This window comes from Xenopus laevis, chromosome 1L, assembly GCF_017654675.1.
Source record: "Xenopus laevis strain J_2021 chromosome 1L, Xenopus_laevis_v10.1, whole genome shotgun sequence".
In the NCBI taxonomy this organism is placed as follows: Eukaryota; Metazoa; Chordata; class Amphibia; order Anura; family Pipidae; genus Xenopus; species Xenopus laevis.
The window spans coordinates 86,557,353-86,581,104 of NC_054371.1; the positions used below are offsets into that span (position 1 = coordinate 86,557,353).

Genomic DNA, 23,752 nt, shown 5'->3' on the forward strand with positions numbered 1-23,752 from the left:
GACAAATTGATTGATAATAAGACTGGGTGCAGTACAACTGAGAAGTACATGAGAGTGGTTTTACCTGGAAAGCATTATGATAATAAAGTTGTTCAAATGAAATCTACTACATGCTGACCTTATCTGAAATTACTTGTGTCAACATTTACCCAGTGAGTGAGGATAACATATGGCAGAATGGTGTCTAAAATCTTTGCTCACACAAGATTTTCTTGCAGCCACATGCTAGCACTTTATTTTATCCTGGTTCTTTCACTAGCCTGTTGTCTCTTGCACAAGTATACAAGGTGGTTCAGAGCAAATATTTTAACAAAAATTGGGGTAATGTGAAAAATCATGCATTAATGAATCCAAATCACAATACTATGAGTTTGTGCCAGCATGATTTTATGCAAAACATCTTGACAGAATAATTTAATTGCCTTTTATGAACGGGTGAGCAGGGACCTGACTCTGGGTTGGCAGTGGATGTAATCTATTTAGATTCTGCAAACACATTTGAAACAGTACCACACAAAAGGTTACTGGTTAAATTAAGGAATATTGGCCTAAAACATAGTATTTGTACTTGGATAGAGAACTGGCTGTCCAATAGATTACAAAGATTGGCGGTAAATTGAACATTTTCTAATTGGACCAGTGTTGTTATTGCAGCACCGCAGGGGTAAATGATGAGATTAATTATGAGATTAATTATGCTCATTGACAGTACATTCTATCTGTTTTTAAAAAATCTGTACCTGACCAGAAAAAAAAATATTTACCATCAATAAGATGAAAAAAAAACAGGCAGGAACACAAGTAAATTAGAAGATAATTTAAATACTATTCTAATGCAATTTAAAGCAGGGTAAAATTAGTGTACAGAAACAGAGACAAGCCCCGTTCTCTTTTTTAATGGCATCATGAATTACACAATAATTTTTGCTGTCTTTTTACATTGCAGAAATGCAATTTTGAACTTCTGTTCTCATTTGCTGTATTTTGTTGAGTTTGGGGTCAGAAGCTGTAGGATTTTGAGACAACAAGTGAATATACTGAACTGTTTTGCAAAACTCATTAGCGATCTCCCAGCAACAGGTTGTGACAGTTGCCTGGATTGAATATGAAGCCTTTCTAGGAACAGAGAGAGTATCCAAGGTTATACTAGTTAACTTAAGTAGATTAAAGCTTGTGCCTTTGTGTGACCAGAAGTACTTGGTTTAAAAAGGATTTTGTTTTCTCCTTTAAGACAAATCTTAAAGTGAGTCACTGGGTTTCCAATCCATAATTGGAGGCTTGAGAGACTTCCTGTAGATCATACTGAGGACTAACGTTCTCTGCATGTGAACATTTTGCGTAGGTGCTCTCATTTTCAAATATGCAGACTATAAGAATGTGCAAATATTACTAACCTGCTGAAGTTAAACAAAAGTCTCTCAAAAACCAAGACAGGACCAGTGCTGCTTAGAATAATAAGAGGCTGACCAGCAAAAAGGCAGAACACAGCACCTGAGATTGCTGTGCCCAAAAAGCTTTCCAAGACACCCTGTAATAAAAAAGAGCCATTAAAATCATATTTTGTCTCTGCCACAATTACATAATGTTTACCAGTCAGCTACCAGGAGAAGGGCCACCATGCACCATACACTGTAAGAGAGACAAAGTTCTGGTGCCAGCTACATACATATTTTGCAACACAATAGCCATTAACCAACAATCGCAGAAAAATTCCTTTTTGCATGATCTTTATAATTTTCACCATCAGCAGAAATCAGTATTGAGTGTCCCTTTTAGAATATGTAAAACATTCCTACCACCCACTAATGAAAGGGTTAAATCGCCTGGTTAAATGTATCCATTGTGTTTTGATAAATAAACAAACTCTGCAATGCTGACAGGCATCTATGTTAAAGCACAAAATTAAGTTATATACAGAAACCTCTAGATCAAGATAAATGTAAAGTTCCCAAGGGGATAATGTATTTGTTTTAAATTTAAACAGTTTCCCAAGACCCTTCATTTCTCTTCATCCCTTGACATTTAAAGGAGTGTGTTCCATGGCTACGCAAGCAGTAGGGAAGGAGATTTTCTAGTGTTTTTCAGAATATAGCTTGGGAACATTCCCAGGGACACTAACTTTCCTGATTTTGATAATTGTACTTCTATCCAATAACTAAGAAGATGTTTATTAATCCAACTGATATATGGAAATATTTTGACAAGCAAATACTGTACGTTCTTTGATGGGGAACTTCACATAAACATTGTTTTGTGTCAACAGGCAGCAATTACTTGTCATCTGTAAACATTATGGGCCAAATTCACAAAGGCGCGAAGCGCAGAACGCTAGCGTTAATTCGCTAGCGTTTGGCATTTTCGCTACTGCGCAAATTCACTAACGAACGCTGGCGTAGTTTCGCTAGTGTTACTTTGCAACCTTACGCCAGGCGAATCTTCGCTAGCGACGAAACTACGCAAATTCACTAACTTGCACAGTGTAGCGAACGCTACCTTTTACGCTAGACTTCCTTCGCCACCTCAGACCTGGCGAAGCGCAATAGAGTAGATAGGGATTCAAAATTTTTTCTAAGTCCCAAAAAACGCGGGCGTGTTTTCTACATGATGGCGGATAGGCTGAAAAAGATCGAAAATTTTTTGGGGCTCCGCTTCCTCCCCCCTACATTTCCTGACTCATGGCAACTTACCTAGACAGTGGGCACATGTGTAGGGCAAAATAAAATTTTTATTGGCTGATTTGAAGGTTTTCTAGGCATTTGTAGTGCAGATACGTGTTCCTCCATTGAAATTTGAATTTCGCGCCGTATGCAAATTAGCCTTCGCTAGCGCAACTTCGATTTATATAGCGAAACAACGCTAGCGCAACTTCGGAACCTTACGCTATCCCTGTGCGCAACTTCGGATTTTAGTGAATTTGCGGAGCCCTGGCGAAACTTCGTCTGGCGAAGTGCGGCGAAGTGCGGTGAAGTTGCGCCTGGCGCAACTTCGCATCTTAGTGAATTTGCCCCTATATTGGTTGGTATGAGCTACTGCACTCTTGAAAATGTTGCACCATACCTTATTACATATGGAGGCACTCAGAGTGTCAGGAATCACCAGGAATTAAACCCTACTTTTTGTGTTTAAACACTCCTGAGCCACTGGGGGTTCTTAGCACTCATTCTGGACACTTCCCTGATCAGACTCACAATAAGGCTTCCTGCAACACAGTTACTCCTCCTTTTATATTTACAATAATAACTGTTTACTTTAGTGACATTTTAATACTGGAACTTAAGCATACACAGTATGTTTTTGCAGGCAACTGTGCAAAAGGTTTTTACCCACACATAAAGAGTATGCAACTGGAGAACAGACAGATAGGTACAAAATGCATTAGGGAAGTTAGACGGTATGCTGAAAGTGAAATGAACAGTCTGCTACTGTATCACAACCCCTGAGCATAATTGCAAGTATAATTTGCCATTGATTAGAAGAGTTATATTCAAACTTAATGTGGCAAGGGCAGGATTTTCAGTGGTGAGGGGATTTTTCATTGGTTAACTGTAACACCAAAATGCTAATTTCTATGTAGATCCATAGGCTACATGTCATATGTGTTATTTCTCACATTTTTCATTTTCTGGGAAAGTCACTGTACTGATGCTCCAGTATCTCCACAAATATTAATAACAAGTTATCAAAACAAAGGAATTTTTAAGATAGAATATTTTTCTGAAAATAGTTTTTGTATGTAGGTTTTGTATGCATATAGTACACACATTTACACTTTTGTGGTTATATCACATTATTGTATCCGTTTCAGTGGTTTATTATTAACTCATCCTGTCAGTAATGCCAAATTACAAACAAAATGATTCCAACTGTTTGTATAATTGTCTGTAATAATCTGTATGCCCCCAAGCTACATGTAAGTGAATTAATATCACTAAATCATATTATTGTTTAAAATAATCAGACTAGCAAAATAGCGCATGAACAACAAGCTGCTATTTCTAACCAAATCCACTAAAGTCACTGTAACACTGCACATAACCTAACATGCACAGTATCTGTAAATAATATGATCACTGCTTGCTTATGGAGGATCGAGTAAGCAGATGCCAGATTGAAATTGCTTTAGTAATTACAGGTTGTAGATTAAGCATCCATTATCTTGGGTTACATTACAACGCAATTCCCATAAGAGAACTAATGGGAACAAAGATACAAAGTACAACTGTTAGGATATGGTCTTCATCTTAGTCTGTCTCCAATTAAATGGACAACATACAGTAGATTTGTTTACAGAAAGCAATAAAATGTGTATTGGAAAGTTGCTTATAACTATATTTTCTTTTATTGGGTTTGACTTGCCCTTTAAGGAATATAGTTCATTTTTTGTGGATTAGGCCTCCTGTATTACATTTGGAGTTCAATTTAGGAATGCATACATTTTTTTCTCATTTCATCATATCTGTCCTAAACAAGCTTACTGAAAGCTGTTCAGCACAGAGGCAAACTGGAAAACTCTGCAGCAACAAAGGAAGAGCCCAAGCACTGCTGTGCTCAGTCACCTAGCCTTTATCTTCTGTGGAGGACCTAGATTATCAAGCAGAGGCTATGGGGGAAACAAGCTTTCTCACTATTCAAGAAGGCAGTACTAAGAGAATATTTTTTGTCTGGAATAGCAAGTTAAACATTCCATTGAAAATTCCTCAACAACAATCAGCAGAACTGACCTGCATATTATCTGTAGCATCTCCAAGAAGACCTCCGAAGGTGATGGCATTAGTTACTGTTCCCAAGTAAATAAAGAGCATGGCAGAAAGAGACTGGATACTCAATGCATCGTAAAAGTCACTAGTAAAATACGGAGCTTTTCTCTTTAAATCCTCCACCAGTCCTCCACAAAACCTATGGGAAAACAGAATGATTAGTCTTAAAGTTAAGTTTCATTATTGATTATTGGCTGCAGTTTCAGAGAAGGAAGTGAGAGATTAACTGTAGATGATGGAATTCTATAACTTTTCCTATGTCCACTAGACAATTTCTAAACTAAACTGGGTCAATTTGCAGACCAGTGTACTAAATACTATTTATAATTGATACAGCCATGATTCAGTGGAATACTGGACAACAATCCCTTAATTTTTTTTTTCACCATACAGTTAAAGTTTCCACTATAGTTTTGGCTTAAGGGTGTGTGCCTTCTTTATTCTATTTTTGCAATATTTCCACTATACACTGAAAAACTTACAAATGACCACAATACCAATAACAGCTGCTGTGAATGTAGCCATAAATTGTGTTTTAAAGGTCTGCTGTTAACATTTTTAACAGTTTTAGAGGTGCTCTTGCATAGAAACAATAGTTTCAAAACAATTATGCTTGTTTAATTACTTATATGAATTTAGGCACTAACCGACCAGTTCTTCTTAGCTCTGGAGAATCCCCATGTCCACCTCCTCCGTGACCTTCATCATGAAGTGTGTCTCCATTCATTTGCACATTTTCCCCACCTGCATACATGTTTTTCCTACATGAGAATAGACTTGAATGAGTAGATAGCTTTATAAAACATATAACAAACATCACTACTTTAATAATATTTTTTGGTTTTATCCCTATTTATCCGTCATTTCCGTCAACAGATATTGTAGAACCAAAAAACAAGAAATAGTATAAAGAACCAGATGCAACAGAATACACTTTGAATACACATGCATTTAAATTTAATGGATATACTACATGGAGCCCTCTCAAGTCTACATAACAAAATAGAGAACCTTAGTCCAGAATCAGTCATCTGTGATAGGCTCAAAACATTCCCTTGCTGATAGATAATGTAATGCTACAGTTAGAGCAATTAATTATGAGGCAGGTGCCTACACTACTTATATAGTTGGATGATCACACTAAGCAGTCATTATATGTTATTAAGCTTCATGCTTGAGCTCTGTGTAAAAAAAAAATCACTTTACACAAGACTCTGCTTCTAGGGGTAAAGGGAGATAATATATATATTTTTATACTGATAATGATAATTAAACTCTAAACAACATCTATAATTTATAATTGTTAGGGTCAAAGAAAGAGGAAAAAAGGTAAAGCATAAGTGTGCTTATACTCCTGACACTCCAGCTCCCCCCCCACACACACACACACACACACACACTCTCCTAAAACATAGGTTTATGGCTAGAGTCTTGTTTTTATCTCTGCGTGTCGTAAATGTAATAGAAAATTGTCAGCTCCACCAGGACAGGGGCTCTGTTGGAGCTATATAAATAAAGTATAGCAACAATAACAATAAAAGGACTCAGGCTTTGTGTGCATATTTTCATATATAGGTTGAGCACCTTTTATCAGAAGATGGAAGAGTCTTGGGTGGTTCTATCCGTATTGCAGGGTCCCATTCACCAGGTGGAAGTACAATGACTTCATCAAGAAACTCATCAATTCCAGCAATCAAGTCCTGTCTGTCTTTTGCTTTGTAGGCAATATCATGGAAAACCTAATAAGCATAAAAATTATTACATTTCCCACCTCCAGACATTTATGCAAAATACTATAGATTACAAAAACATGGCAGATCTCACTTGCATCACTTTTTCATAATTACATAATCAAGCAATTTATTTTATTCATTCCTATTTGGATAATTTTGAAACATTAAAGAAGACATATAGGATAAATGAAAATACCCTAATTTTGTAGGCAACAATGTATACTATATTGTGCTGGTTTTACTTTTTGGTGTAAATTAATTTTCTCTTTAAAAATGCCCCCTTTATTGGAGCTCCCCATAAATGTTCTCTAGTCCCTGCCCATGTTTCAAATGAGGGGTGGGTGTGTCCTAACAGTCCATGACAAAAGCACAGTAGGAGGGGATAGCCAATCACAGTCCTACAGTCATACAAGAAAATACAGACTTCAGTTCTCTATCATGTCGGCCTAGCTGCTGATTGGTTCCTATCCTACAGTGCAGTGTGCCGAGTACTGCCAGCTCCCCTGCACAGCCAGACAATTCAGCAGACAGGAATTGGATCAGATGGGTGGGTCTAGTATGGTTTTTGCAAAAATTTGCAATAATGTAACCAGAAACACAACTTTTTAAAGAACATTCCTATATTTCTATATCTAAAAGAGTTCAATGCACTGGTAAACATTCTTGTTTTTTACAAAATATGTCTCCTTTAACAAACAGATACATGAAACCCTTAGCACTGCAGCTGATAGGTATCAGGGATGTTGGGGCTGCTGAGTAGGAGATGGGTTGTCACTGTTTTAGAATAATATGCAGAATACAATAAATTACATGAATCATGGGTATTTTCTGTATAGTAGGGTGGTCTCAAAAATGTGGTGAATTAATAATTTGTAATTCTTATGTTTGCTTTTGATTTTACATTTTTAAGATATACAGTATGAGAACAATACCTCATCAGACATTAAGGTAGCAATGCTTCTTCCAATTTCATGGTATGACTTGGCTTTTCCCTTTGGGCCCAACAGGATAAAGAGGAACCTGAAACAGAGTAGGGAATTGGAATTCAAGGTTATAATTTTAACATAACCAAGGTGTTAAATTGCAATCAAAAAGTGAATTTTATATTTACTTTATTATTTACTTTTTTATTTATATTTTAACTTTACTAAACACAAAAAATGCTAAAATAAAATTCTTGACTGTTTCCAAAACCTGCCATGTCATTTTGAGGGTAAACATGCAATGTAATATCCTTTGGACAGCTGGTTGTACTGTACACATTAGAGCACAAGTGCAGAGTAGGTTTAGGACACTATTATTTGAAGAATGCTGGGATGTGCCTCTAAGTGCACTGTCCTCCTGGGATTTACATGTTGAACATTTACTGGATTTATTTGCTGCAAATAGTTCCATGTGGCTTAGAAATGCATATTTAATTGAATTTTTAGATTGCAGCTAAAACTTACAGCTAAAGACAACAAACAGATAATGGATTTTTATAACAGAAAAACATAGTTACAAACACTACAATTTCCATTAGTATTCTGCTGAAAGGTCTTTGCTTTTATTGTTATTACCATGTTGACTACATCTGTAAGTGCTTAAATCCATGTTTATTTTAACCCCTGATTTATTGGTGTGTCAAGTAGAATTGAATGCCTCCAAAACAATGACCTGAGCCTTTGGTGGAATTCAAGAAGTTAAGAAATACATTTCTTGTATAAACTGCTGTTATGAAATTGTATTTCCCTTAATGGAATTACTGTATCATCTCCCCTTTTAAATACTGTAACTATAAAAGCTTTCAATTGAGAGAGCAGTATGAGTCATTGATTGTGTATGCAAAAATAGTTCCCTAGACTTATCAAGTATCTCTGCATCATATACAGCATTATGTTATCAGTGTATCTACACGTGTTAGCACTGCAGCAGAGACAGTGGTGTAAATTTAGGGCCCTGCCCTCCACAAAAGTTCAGGATCATCATATACACATTACAATAATACACATTCAGTCTTGACTAGATGGAAGACTAGCAAAGTATCCACTTAAAAAGTCAATACACACTTATATTCATCTTTTCCCTATACTAGGGCTTTAGTTGTAAATGTGTTCTATATGTTCTATTCAGTGTTCTTTTTTTAACTTTCATGTTACCCAAGTGACATCACTAAGCACCAATTATAAAATGAACTACCATTATATAGGTAATAATGTAGCCTCTTTACAAATATATATGAGGACATTATAGACAAATAGCAGGGGACCTTTTGACCCATTAAGAGGATCACCGCACCAGATGCCACCCCTTTAGATTAGAAGAAAATAACTTTCAATTGAAGCAGCTTAGGTGGTTTTTCACAGTGACGACATATAAAGGCACAAGGCCAAAAGGCTGTGTCTTACATAGGTCATGAAACTCTGAGGTTACTTTTAACCTCATTTTATACATTATTTCTGTTATAATACAAACGTTTCATTGAGTCATGTGACAAATTACATCACTGAGCATTGATTTAACAGATGACGTCACTAAGCACCATTTATAAGGAGCTAATTTACAGGATATGCATTGGCTCTTGTGTATAATGAGGGGATATTTTAAGATTTCGCATTGGGCATGCATATTATATGTTTTACACACTGTAAATAGTAGGGTATCATACTGTTATTATATTGTAATGCCTTTTAAAAAAACATACCTGGTAGGTACAGGAACTTCTGTCAGGGCACCAAACATAACTGCCTGTTGCAACCTGACAAAAGCAATAAAAGGGGTTTCCAGAAAATCCACCTCCCCTACAAGTACATTGGATGCTTCTGCGTCTCTTGGTATCTTTTTCATGAATTTGTTCTTTAGCTAAAATACAACAAGAAAGACATGTTACATGTAATGTTTAGTCCATTGTATACTTAAGGGGGTATAATATTCTTATAAATCTAATTTCTTATATAAACCATGCCAACCAATAATTATATTACTCTAAAAATGGTCCTCCTTAAGCACTAACAACATTGCTTGAATTTGACATTCAATGAATATGTGAATAAAAAAAGAATCTCTGATAAGAATAGATATAATGTATAATTTCTGGAGTGAAGTGTATTTGTGACCTTGATACCAACAGAAATATTCCACACTGAAAAGAGTTTGCACTTGCCATGACTTCTAAAGTTTTTTTTTTATCTTGCAGATGACTTTTACATTAAACTTGTCAATACAGTACCTAGTTAAATGAAAATTGCAAGAGTTCAAAAAATAATAACATACAAATGAACATATATGTACATGTATGTAAACATTGTTTCCTGGGTAGGGCTGTTTAAAAAAAGAATAGTCCTCGTATTATGAGTATTATAAATTAGCAATATGAAAAAATTTCTACGACATATGCCATTATGCATAGATGTGACATTCTGTTCCTACTCCAGTTATGCGGCTAGTGTTTCAGTACAATGTGTTTATTTATCTTTGTACTATAGCAGTTCCGTCAGCATAGTGCCAGCTTGGCCAATGGAAGTCAGGCTATTGTAAAAAGAGAACTGTTACAGCACTAAAAAATATTTATCTAATGTAGGAAGTAACACAGTGTTATGCCATTTATATCAACATAGTAGGCCTTTAAAGGAAGTTTTTCAATTAAACAGAACAAGAAGCTCATCTTAAGGTGACTATGCATACACAGATCTATCCAGTTCTACTGTCTCAACAAAGCAAATAAGGCTAGAAGGGAGTTGAAAAGATATACTGCAACATAACTGGATACTTATTTTAGTCGAGAATATACACTCTTCCAGTCAATTGTAAAGATGTATTCAGTTGCAAGTGACTAGCTCATTTAGGTTCATAGTCAGCAATACAAGTGTCAGTGCTTGCAAACATGTATTTTATTTAATATGTGCTTTTTCTTACTGCACTTTGTGCAAGATGCAGAAAACCATGGCCTATGAACAAAGACAAATGGGTATATTTATCAAAGAGTGAAGTTAGAGATCACCATTATCAATGGGTGAAAGTGAAAGTTCATCCTTTGATAAATACACCTTCCATAGTAATTTATGGAGAGTGGATGAATTTCACTCTAACAGACTGTGGCAATCTTAAACTTCACTCTTTGATAAATATACCCCAAAGAATCAAAAGCCGGAAAACATCTGCCCTCAAAGCATATATAACTTTCATGTTTGCAAAATATTTCTGAAAACAAAACAGGCACAACAAGCTGGGGGGCATGGATTTTTCCAGGATTGTTATGAATACCATACTAGACCAGCCATCATTTAATTTTGATGACAATGTTATTAATAGGGAAGAAAGCTGAGAACATAGGGCTGGCACTTTTTTCCAGAAATTGTAACAACCCTAATCCTGTTGACATATCACAAGGTGTTCCCAGGGTAGAACACCTGTCTCTCTGGCCTTGCACCTTAGTTATAATTTCAAAGATTAAAGAACATTACTTATGTGCCCAGGGGTTAGCAATTCCAGAGCTAAATGCAATTGTCTTAAGTTTGATCTGAAAAAGATTTGCCGTCTTTAACAACCCCTATCCACATCTTTAAAGTGACATAACTAAGTAGTCACTTTTCTTTAATTTTGAAATTATTTCCACTCTGTCACAAGGTTAGATGTCATTTTTGAAACAGATCCACCGGCTTCTTAAATGTATAATATGCTCTGGCATTTTGTAGAAATGCATATTTACCAATCTGTCTAGTGCTACTTAAGAGTTTTTGTATTTTATACAAGCAGTAATAGACCCATTACAGTGAGCACTGGAAAACTGATCAGCTGATCCCCCAGTTATTACAGAGGAGCCAATACAGCAAGATTATACAGCAATACAGCTCCGAGCATGGTCACTGCAGCAAGAATATTAAACATTTAAAAACTATTGCTTGACCACAAATATCAGCATGGGTTAAAGCATGCTGTGAGATGTAGTCCAGCAACATCAGTATTGTATTCTTAAAGCAATATTGTTCTATAAAATATTTTTCCACGTCTGTCGTGGCTCTATTGTAATGCAAAAGTATCCTCCAATAAGATTCAAACCTGATCCATGTAAATCTGGCTTTGTGTTTTGTACCTGCAAATGAACCTGGAAGCTATCATAGAACCATTAACAGCTGAACGTCCTGCAGTGGCATAGCTTAGGGTGCTTGGACCCCCACTAATGATTTTGAGTGGATAATGGATAGTGGATGATGTCCTCCCTTCTGATGGCTGTTTACAGTGTAATTCAATTAAGGTAAATGTAAGATAACAGCATGATGGCTGACACTGTGTTGGTAAGCAACATTTTTGCTAATAATATTTAGAGAACTAAATGGAGAAGTAGGATACATTTATGGAGGGTTTAGATCCCCTTTCAATAAATGACAGGCCATCTATATACACCCATCTATTAATGCAGCAGTGTGGAAAATATTGCCACTTTCTAAATATGCTTTAATAGTAATGATAATAAGTATTCAGTCTGTTTGAGCTACGGTCCCTGCAGCTGTATCTTTCAAACTGCATTTGCTTGCTGATAACAGCAATGTAATAATCTCACATATCAGTTTTGTTGAAGTAAATTAAAGTAGGTCTATAAAAATCTAATTGCATCAATTACCTTCTCTAAAATTAGAAAAGCCATAAATAGTGATGTTGCCATACAGTTCTATTCAAACACATCTTTTTTTCAGTTTTCAACAGATTGCAGTCAAGATGTTTGGCATTAATTCCCTAAAGCCCAAAAAATCCATATGGAAACATTCATAAAATAATCCTCCACAATCTCCTACATCAGAAAAATGCTGCATATATATATTTGTTGTTACTATAACATGAGACACTTAGGAGCAAATTCACTAAGCGCCGAAGCGCCGAACGCTAGCATTACTTCGCTAGCGTTTGGCATTTTCGTTACTGCGCAAATTCACTAACGAACGCTGGCATAGTTTCGCTAGTGTTACTTCGCACCCTTACGCCTGGCGAAGTTTCGCTAGCGACGTAACTACGCAAATTCACTAACGCGCGCAGTGTACTGAACGCTACCTTTTACGCTAGACTTCCTTCGCCACCTCAGACCAGGCAAAGCGCAATAGAGTAGATAGGGATTGCTTCAAAAAAAGTAAAAAAAATTTCTAAGTCCCAAAAAACGCTGGCGTGTTTTCTACATTATGGGTGATAGGCTGAAAAAGATCGAAAAAATTTTTGGGGCTCCCCTCCTTCCCCCCTACATTTCCTGACTCATGGCAACTTACCTAGACAGTGGGCACATGTGTAGGGCAAAATAAAATTTTTACTTGATGTTTTGAAGGTTTTCTAGGCATTTGTAGTGCTGATACGTATTCCTCCATTGAAATTTGAATTTGGCGCCGTATGCAAATTAGCCTTCGCTAGCGTAACTTCGCTTTACTTAGCGAATCAACGCTAGCGCAACTTCGCAACCTTACGCTAGCCCTGAGCGCAACTTCGGATTTTAGTGAATTTGCGAAGCGCTGGCGAAACTATGCCTGGCAAAGTGTGGCGAAGTGCGGCGAAGTTACACCTGGCTCAACTACGAATCTTAGTGAATTTGCCCCTTAGTATGATTGTCATTAAAAGCCATTGAGGTACAAGAGGAATGAGGTTTCTGCCCTGCAAAGCTTTAATTCAAAAGAGCAATATAAGGAAATGTTATGAAATAAACTTTCACAAGAAACAGAATTACAATGGACTTGAGGCTGCAAAAAAGGCAGACAGTCAAATTCAAGAATTCAATTGCCTGCTGGGTTATGATATCATAAAGCAGTTCTACTTGACTGAGTTTTATATCTCACTCAAAAAGGGCATAAACTTTATGTTTATCAAAGTCACTTTATAGGTCGGTTTGATTAGTTTGACTTTTCTGCTTGCATTAGTAACTCTAAAGAACATTTTCTTTTGACTCATTCACTAACATTAAAAAAAATGCACCCCACTTAACAAAACCAATAATTGAGGTTTCTGGAGTGCAAACGCCATTATATAAATAGCAGCCAACCCACTTGGCTTTCGCTTTGCAAATCTTCAGATATGACTGGCTGTGTCTAATACAATACTAAGTACTAATGAGAATGGTTTTTGTCAGCAGGATAATGAAAGTAATGTGGAGGATTACAGTGACATTGTTTGCAGGGGTGCTGTTTAAGAACAGTTGAATTTTGTACTGGAGAGAAGAGAGCTAATGTAATGGGCTCATTCTGATAACTCACAATGTTATTTGCAACTTTCTCTTGAAACAATAACATCTATAAATAAGGCAATGCTGTGTTTGCATGTCTTTAATCATTAATTAAAATCAGGGGGTAAGGATAAATAACTCTGACAATTTGTAGGCTGTGTAAAAAAATAAGCATTAATTACAAGATTTATTGCAAGATAAGTAGCATGTAATTTTATGTAAAGACACCTGTCACTTTATTTCCTCGGGTAGAGGGGTACATATAATATACTATAGCACTGTGAATATTGAATAAAGAGAGCACCTTTATGTTTGGTTTATTCCGTACAGGGCAAATTGAAAGGTTTTCCATAATAACACATTCATTTGATCTTTTACAAAGAAGAAGTAAATTAAGATTGTGGGGCAGATTTACATATGGTCGAATATCGAGGGTTAATTAACCTTCGATATTCGACTGCCGAATGTAAATCCTTCAACTTCGAATATCAAAGTCGAAGGATTTACCGCAAATAGTACAATCGAACGATCGAACGAAAAATCTATTTTAATCCATCGATCGAACGATTTTTCTTCAACGAAAAAAGATTGCAAAGCCTATTGGGACCTTCCCCATAGGCTAACATTGACTTCGGTAGGTTTTAGATGGCGAACTAGGGGGTAAAAGTTTTTTTTTAAAGAGACAGTACTTTGACTATTGAATAGTGGAACGATTTTTTGTTCGAATCGTTCGATTTGAAGTCGTAGTTGAAGTAGCCCATTCAATGGTTGAAGTAGCCAAAAAAAACCATTTGAAATTTGAAGTTTTTTTATTCTATTCCTTCACTCGAGCTAAGTAAATGGGCCCGCGTGTGTGTGTGTGTGTGTGTGTGTTGATGTACAGGTATACTGCTGCTGGATGTGAATTATTTGTAACTCTGCTCAATATAAACAATGCAGTTATTTCTTCTGTATTTTTAATGATGTTCTGAACTGTTTCTCTGCATCCTGCCATTAATTATGTAGTACCAGAAATGCCCTTTGTGTCTCAGTAGCAATTCCCACTTAATGGTCTGCTCATAATTCCATTTGATTATACCAGCTCTTCCCTCTATCTATTGCTGCAAAGCAGGCCTATGTTGCTTAGTATTTATAATCAGATTACAGAAAGCAGTCAAACAACAGCTGCTTCTTTCTCTCTCTGAAGGTGAAATCTCGTACCCCCCTTATCACACCTGCACCTCACTGAAACCTTAATCATAACCTCACATGAACTTGAGCTATTTTATATTATATGTGTCATACAGTGGGATATCAAGGCAGGAAATCTGTTGCAATTGTAATGTAAGCTTTGCAGGACTTCTGTTCACATTCAGGATATTGTATGTAATGCACCGCAAATTTAGACTAACCAGTTAAAAAAAGAAAGAATTCTACCAAGTTGTCATACTTGAACAGAGATTCCAAAAACCATTACCATCAATGTAGTTATCTAAGCAGAACAAACATATGCACTTACCTGGTCTTTGTCAGGCTTGTCAGAGATATCGTTTAGGCTGGAAGATGTCAAGTTTCTAGGGGCCATTGTTGGACTGCCTACAAAATACAACAAATACGTTATGCTTTAATAATGACACATTTGACTAAAATTCCCTAAAGGTAAAGTAATCATTTCTTACGTTAGCTTTGTATGAGTCACATTACAAGTTATATATACCTTCACGTGTAAGTATAAATAACCGTACATGTACATGGTTTAAACTGATATATTAAGCCAATATCATTATTCATAGAAATATGAGGAATATGTTTCTCGGTTACAGATCTCAACATGCCTTAATACTTTTGGGGAAGTTAATTGCATGTTATAGAATCCCCTATTTAGCAGCTTTTCAATTAGTTCTTATTTTTTATTGTTTCCCTGTCTTCAGTGACATAACTATAAAGCCCCCCCCCCCCCCCGATTGAGGGGTCTGAAACACAGGGTCTGCTTCCTCTATAGCTATAGAGAAATCCCTCTTCCCTAGTTGCCCTCATACCTGAGATTAAAAGGGTAGGGAGCAGGTGAGGTGAGAAAGTGTGAGGCGGGTGCTGGGCCCCTTGCAGATTTTTGGTGGGGTTTAACGCCTTGTAGTTACACCACTGTCTGTCTCTTTCCTGATTTCAGATGGTGGTCCCTCTCATATTCATCTTCCAATCTCTAATTCAAATAAGAAAATTGGGCCCTAGCAGCCAAATAGTTGCTGAAATTCCAGACTAGAGAGCCAAAAAACTTAATAATTAAAAACAAAAACACAAAAAACAGAAAATTAAAGGGGTGGTTCACCTTTCCATTAACTTTTAGTATGTTATAGAGTGGCCAGTTCTAAGCAACTTTTTTTTAATTATTTGCCTTTTTCTTCCGACTCTTTCCAGTTTTCAAATGGGGGTCACTGACACCATCTAAAAATCAAATGCTCTGTAAGGCTACAAATGTATAGTTATTGCTACTGTACTTTGCACTGTATAACTCATCTTTCTATTCAGGTCCTCTCCTATTCATATTCCAGTCTCTTATTCAAATTAATGTACGGTTACTAGGGTAATTTGGACCCTAGCAACCAGATTATTTAAATTGCAAAATGGAGAGCTACTGAATAAAAAGCAAAATAACTCAAAAACCACAAATAAAAAATGAAAACCAATTGCAAATTGTTTCAGAATATCAGTCTCTATGTCATGCTAAAAGTTAACTCAAAGGTGAACAACCCCTTTAAGACCAAATGAAAACTCTTTCAGAATATCACTTTCTATATCATGCTGAAAATTAACTCAGAAGTGAACTACCCCTTTAAAAATTTTAGATCAAGTTGGGACTGGAGAGATGAAGTACAGCAGCATTTGGGTTGAGCAGCTCTGCTTATGATGGTTTATGTATACATAGTAAATTAGAAAAAACAGAACATCTTCAAATCTTGTAGGGACTGAAAAAAATGGGGACCAGACTGATCATGTAAGTAACTTGACTTCAAACATAGCTCTTATTAGTAGGGATTGAAAAATCCTTAAATTTACCATACACAAAAAAATTTGCTTATTTAATATGGTAGCCAAATAAGAATATCTTTGGGCCAGCATGTGGGTGTCCATATTGTGCAAATTACTTAATCATACTTTAAGCCTACTGGAAGCCGTTGTTGAGGACCATATGCAGCTTTCATCATTCTAGTTAGTCTAGTCAGTGTATGGCCAGATTTAACTTTAGGTAACTGTATATGTACACTTAAGCCTTTTATATCAAATCCAAGCTGTACTTTTACTCTGAGAGCTTTCCTATGTAGCTATCTGCAGGCACAAGGGAAAGCTCAGCAGTGATTTTTATGGAATCCAGTTAAAAGATTCCCTTTCAGCAGCAATTATCTCTTTCCTATTCTTTCTGTTATATTATCTCCACATTTCCTGTCTTCAGACTGTGACAACGCTAAGTATATTTACACTAAACACTGCTCTGCAAATACACTCTAATGTAATTACTTTGTATTACTTTTCATGTTTACTGTGATAACAATGGACAGTAGCAAGAAAATGTTACTGGGAACCCATTAAAGCAGTGGTATGTATAGCCTTCAGAATACACACACTGATGCATATGTAGGACCCTGTCAAATAAAATCGCCACTTGGAAATGTGATATGAAGTGACCCCCCCCAGCAAGTCATTTTATATCCTGAAACTCTTGTCTGTGTATAGTCAAACTCCTCTGCGTGAAAGAGAACACAAAGCTTTCTTGATAAATAAGTCACCGGTAATGACTATACTCAACATACCTAGAAATACATTTGCTAGAAAAAATCTACCCAGGCAGCTGAGTAAATTGTATTTGAACATACTGGGCCCCTTTCATGTATGCAACTCCACCTCTTATGCTTTACAATATTCTCAGCTATACATTAGGGAAATAAATTATGGCAATATACAGAAAAGTAATTATAAATGCACAAATCAACTGAATACGAAAACATATTTCAAGCCTACCGGTATATATAGTAAGTGGGAATAACTGAAATATGCAGCTGGAAACATTTTTCACTAACATTTAAATAATCTGTACTAATACAATCAAGGTCTGAATTTTTCTCAGTATTTCTAATATCCAACTTCGAATTCCTGAATGGACCTTATTTTTTGAAGAAAAAAGCCTGAAAAAAGTAGGGTCGGGCAAACTTCGGAGCTTTCCATGAAAACTCTGAATTGTTCGCCATTCCCCATTGACTTATACTTATAGGACCTCGAGAGCTTTTAGATGCCAGGGTTTTGGATTCGGACTTTTTAGACCATCGGACTTTAATAAATTTTGAAAAATTCATAGTTTTTTTTTTGATGTGAAAACTACGAATTGTTCGAGGTTCTGATATTCGGAGCTAGATAACTAACCCCCTAAGTGAGCCGAGTACATTTTTGCATAAGATTACTACATTTTTATTCAGGGCAAAGTAGACTTTTTATAATTCCTCATCTGTCATAAACAATAACCACCACCCCCATGCAGCATACTCTCCCACACCGCAATTCTCCAACACTTACTGAGCAATCCCATGCTGGGGCTGCGCCGCACTCGGAGATCATCGTCCGACATGCGGGTTGCTAGACAGGGCACAGAAGTCTCTAGAGGACTGCGGGCTAGAGCCAGAGGCAGAAAGCAGTGAAGGATGCAAGAGCAGCAGTAGGAAGATTAAAAGGGAAAGGTGAGAAAAAGAAAAAAACAAAGAAAGACAACTAAAAGCCTTTAACAGAAGCAGAAAAAGAAAAGGAATTCAAAGCCGAAATGCACCATAGAATATAATCTCTTATGCCAAGTCGTTACTATAAAACGCAAGCATAGTGCAAAGAAGGGCTAAAATGTACATTAGCGTTTGCAGGGATAACATTGTGCATTGTTTCCACTGGGGCATAAAACAGCTGGCAGGATCACAAAGCCATGACAAATGTACCAATTCAAGTTTCAACTAGACTTTATTTTGGATTATTTTATATTTGTAACACTTATTTTTCACATTTCTTATACTGAAGGAAGAATGCTGCAGTGATAAGAGTAATAAGAATAAGGGGCAGATTTATCAGAGCGAAATTACATCTCACCACAGAAAAACTCCTCTGCTTTCTATTCATTCCTTTTAGAAGGGTATTTATCAATGGGCGAAAGTTCACTACTTGATAAATACTTCTCTAAAAAGCTCATATGAATCAATAGAAAGTGAGTTTTTTTGTAGTGAGCTCTAATCTCATATTTTAATAATTCTGCCCCTAAGTGTAATTCTTCAATAAAAGGAAATTTATCAGGGTTATGTAATAAGTTTGCAATAGGTCTTGTCACCTATAGCAACCAATAATAGGGTATCATTCATTGGTCACTTGGTTAAAAGCAAACTTCACTGGTTGCTATGGGTTTCTGTCTCCGGGAAACCCATAGCAACCAATGAAGTTTGCTTTTAATCTTGCCTTTTATTACACTGATTTCTGTAACACCTAAGGAGTTATTTTCTTTTCCCCAGGACACAAGTGCTAGAGTGCTGCAGGGCACAACATATGCCCCTTAGTGCTCACTTAAGAAGCACTTGCTCCCCAGAGAGAGCTGCACTCTGCTCCCTGCACCAAACTGAAACCCTAAAATTGCCACCAGTTCACATTGATGGATAAACTATTGCTTAAGAAAAAAGTATACTGAACTGGTGTCACTCTCAAACATCTTTTGGGTAAATAATCGCCAACACAGCAAGCATATAGTATATATATTGGGATTATCTTTCACATATGACTGCACATATGATTTGGTCCTATCCTAGCAAATGTGCCGCAGTTTGCATTTATGAAAATAGGAGAGAATAGCTAAATGTTTGCATATTTGCATTTATACCATATCATATGAATGGGAGCTACCATGTTTATTTCTCTACTGATGTCTAAATTAACTCTGCTAATTCAAGTAATGTACCAGTTATTACTCATGTTAAAAAGTGCACAGAGCCTTTAAGGATGGATTTCATTAAAGTGAAATATTAATGGAAGATACACCCAGATTGTAAATAGACATTTGTTGGATTTGGAATAAAACTGCAATATATGACTGTACATGCGTTGTTTTGGGATTGCAGACCAAAATACCTTTATCTTAAATACACAAACAACAGATGAATGTGTATTATAAATAGAGCTGAATGTTTGTGCCACAAGGAGAAAAATTATGTATTAACTGCAACAACAGCACAACATGCAAAATACTTTTTGCAAATAACTGAATGCAAAGCAACATGCTGTCATGACTTTTGCTCAACAGATGTGGGCATGTGCAATAGACTTAGGGGAACTATTATTTTTAACATTTTAATAAAAAAAATATAAAATATTGAATAACATATTCAATTAATAAAAATGTTAAAACACTAAAACAATAAATCAATATTATACACTGTTTACTTTCATATGTAGATTTTCAATCACTTATTGCAAATGCAGTACATATTCAATCCTGTTTGAAATAATAAGTAGACCAGGACTATGTAGCTGTTCTGTCACATGCTTATTATAGTGGCAGAATTAAATAGCAGTAGGTCATATGCACTGTTATTTATGTAATTTTTGATCAACAACAGATTCAGTGACTGCAGCATAATCATTAATGTTTGTATAAGTCTTTCAAGTCAATAGTTCCATGTAAATTTATTTCTAATGCATTAAAAGAATGTATGGGTGTCAAATGTTTGTGTTTGGTGTCATTCTGTTCTGCTAATAATCCCTCAGACGGAAAGCTGGAGGACTGTAGACCTATCCTACTCAATAGCTAATTGTATGTCATTGTATTGTCATATATATTTCCATTAAACAGCTATGTGGTGCAGCAACAGTTCATGTCCTTCAGAACTGAAATTTGCCATAGGTTAATATTTTTTAATGCTAGAGCAGACCTTCCAACTGGTAGGACTTGCCAACCTAGGGGGGAACAGATAATGTAAAGGAATCCAAACTTATTGGGGTTATGTATTAAAAGGTACAAAGCTTGCTCTTGGTATAATCACCTATAGCAACCAATAGGAAGGGAGCATTTCCTGATCCCCTGTTTAAAAGCAAACATCTTGCTAGTTGCTATGGGTTACTGCACCTGGGCAAACAGTGCCTTGTATTACATAGGGGGTAAAAAATAGGGGGTAAAAATAGGGGTAAAAGCTTGTTCTCTGTTGTGTAAGTGTCTACTGCTATACAGTGACTCTAAGGTAACAATACAGGTATGGGGTCTATTACCAAATCTCTTGAGACCTAACGTTTTCCATATAAATGTTCATTCTGGAATCTGGAGCGGCATACTTAAAGTTTACTAAAATGCTTAAACACTACAATACAATGGTTTCACCATCAGCAGGGATTTGTGCTAGCTTAATTAACATCAAATACAAGGTAAAGAAGAAAAAAAACAAGAAACAAATTTGGCAAAAAATTTGAATTGCTTGTTTAAATAGGATACTATGGTATATAGCATTACTGTATGTTATATGTATAATAGATTCCATACCTGTATATTTACCTTTGTAATATGCTAACTTAGTAATCACAAAATGTTGTTCCAAACCAAGCTCAAGTCCAGTAAGAGTAAACGCAACTCTAATGTTGATTATTAATACTGCACACATCAAAAGTAATACATTAGAATAAATAATGGTCAGTAGGTTTAAAGGTGGCAATATTTGTTCCACTCTTCCTTCTTTATAAGTGTTCGGTAATGCTCCTCTATGAATAAAAGTAATATCCATGTCACAGTGATGTCAATATGTAATGATATGCAAACCTTATGGTCATATTTATGAAGGAATGATTGTTGTTGGTCCATATTAAAGACTCTCATTAAATACTGAAAGTATTGTGCTGGGGCAATTAACTTTCTCAGGAAATGCTACTTCTTCCTTCATAAATAAAGCCCATAAGTTAAAGATGTCAAACCAATGACCAACTTTTGTTGAACCCATTTCAGCTGTTGGTGATTTGTTAAGTTTAGAAGTCGGAAAGTGCTGTAAGGCTGATCATTGGACATCTCTTATTGTAGAACTACCACAAAAATGTTTGGTTATGCTCTCTCAGGACACAAAGCACAATGACAATGGAATAAAGTGAATTCTTTATTAATTAAAGGCATTCATCTTTTTGTCTTGCTAAGACACTAAGATGCTACAAATTACCTTAGGAAAATATCATCTGTTTTTACAAATGCAAGGAAAGATATATATATATCTCGGTGAGGAAGTGTCCTGTGCACACATACTACTCCCTCATGCCCACTATTGGTGACAAAATATTCTGAAGATAATGCCATCAAGAACAGAAAGATAAAAATTTATATAATTCAATATTTCTTGGCATTCAAGCATTCAGTAATTTTAGTATGATCAATATTATTGCCCCACAAAATCAATAAACTAATAATATCTAAAATATTCCACTTCTCTGTTAGAAAAAGAATTCACCAATATCTATGCAAACACAAATATATACTTATGTTTAACAGCGAATGCCACCTTTGATTAGAATCACCACAAATGGTATGAAATAAAGGATCTCAAATAACCCTTTCACTGCAGAGCAGCATGCAAAACATTGCAAATGCTTGCAGCAAAATGGTTACAGCATCCTTTGCCGTAAGCACACAAATAGCAAAAAAACGGTAAGTACCATGCTATTCACCTGAGAGGAATGAGTTTTTCATCAGGCCCTCCTCTCTCACTCCTGTGAGGGTCATATTACATGATTATCAAGGATACAATAGAAACATACAGTATATGGGTTTGTTTTTGGTTTAGATATTGAAATAAATCAATGATAATGAAAGGATTGCTTGTGTGGTTTGTGGAATTAAATATACAGAGCCAGATATAGGGAACCTGAGGTTCCCAAGATCAGAAAACAATTACTGGATACTGTTATCAAAATACAGTAGAACCCCCATATTACGTTTTTTAAGGGACCAGAATAAAATCATGTAAATTCAGGGAAAATATAAAATCAAGGAAATGTTTTATGTATAATATATAGATGGGACTACAAAAAAACGATGTAAATTGAGGGGAAACTGAAATCAGGGGATGTAAAATTGAGGTTTTACTGTATATAATACAATAATATAATGAGAAAAGTTTACATGTGCTTTAAAATATGCAACACTGTATAACATTTTCAGATGAATTAATTTCTGTTAATTTTGGAAACTTTTGGTCATATTTTGTATCTATTTATGTATTCCAGTGCTCAGGTGACTGTCTCTGATTCCCTTCTGACATACAACAGAAACCCAGTCAAGAATTTGTGCCACATTTCGAAACATATACTATCACGGGAAAACTCCATTGAAGTATGAGAACAATCTGGAATTGGATTAGGAGATTGAGACATTTTTTGTCATTTAACGTTTTATATTCTAAATGTGAGTGTGATAGTCTCACAACTTTCATGGAAAATAAATTACTTTGAATCTAGAAAGGGAACATAATAAAAGTTGTGAAATGATATCTGACTTCTTTTATGCCAGAAAATAAAATACCAAACTTTACATATCTGACAAATGAAGCAGGATTTAAATACAAAAAGTCAGTATTAAAGCCATATTAGTAGCCATTAAAATAAGGACTTCTAACCTACAGCCAACCAGATGGTGAATACATTTCTGGGAGCTAAAATAAAATGGATATACCTGACCTAAACAGTAAATAAATGCAAATCTATCTACATTAGTATACTGTATAACATATAGCAAAGTAAAGCTAATTATCTAGGTTACACAAATACCTTTCTGTCATTCCCTAATATTGACTATTTGAAAACATTTAGGGCAGAGACACACAGGAAGATTTGGAGAGATTTAGTCACTCTGTGACTAATTGCCCCTTCTTCCTGCGACTAATATCCCGAAAAGTCTTCCCGCCGGCTAGAATCTAAACTTCCGGGGGGGTGGCACTCGGATCGCTTTGTTTTCCGAAGTCACCCAAAGTTTCCTCATGAGGCAACTTCGGAAAACTAACCAGTTCGAGTGCCATCCCACCTACATCTTTGGCCCTGCTGAGCAAAATCTCTTGGTTTCATTAAAGGCATCA

General features: G+C 35.9%; 1 protein-coding gene across 5 annotated transcripts in view; it reads right to left on the reverse strand.

Moving 5' to 3' along the window:
• The window catches only part of slc4a4.L (solute carrier family 4 member 4 L homeolog), a 142,482-nt gene that overhangs the window by 24,530 nt on the left and 94,200 nt on the right, over window positions 1-23,752 (reverse strand). For 2 of the 5 annotated variants that reach the window (XM_041591074.1, XM_041591076.1), the window contains 9 exons: window positions 22,350-22,391; window positions 18,207-18,302; window positions 15,163-15,239; window positions 9,174-9,331; window positions 7,423-7,510; window positions 6,342-6,496; window positions 5,405-5,518; window positions 4,722-4,896; window positions 1,395-1,528 (listed from right to left, as the gene is read on the reverse strand). In XM_041591074.1, the coding sequence (XP_041447008.1) occupies window positions 1,395-1,528; window positions 4,722-4,896; window positions 5,405-5,518; window positions 6,342-6,496; window positions 7,423-7,510; window positions 9,174-9,331; window positions 15,163-15,239; window positions 18,207-18,302; window positions 22,350-22,391 (1,039 nt within the window). The remainder of the gene's footprint in view (window positions 1-1,394; window positions 1,529-4,721; window positions 4,897-5,404; window positions 5,519-6,341; window positions 6,497-7,422; window positions 7,511-9,173; window positions 9,332-15,162; window positions 15,240-18,206; window positions 18,303-22,349; window positions 22,392-23,752) is intronic. The other 3 variants (XM_018252575.2, XM_018252568.2, XM_041591075.1) reach the window with 2 other exon arrangements.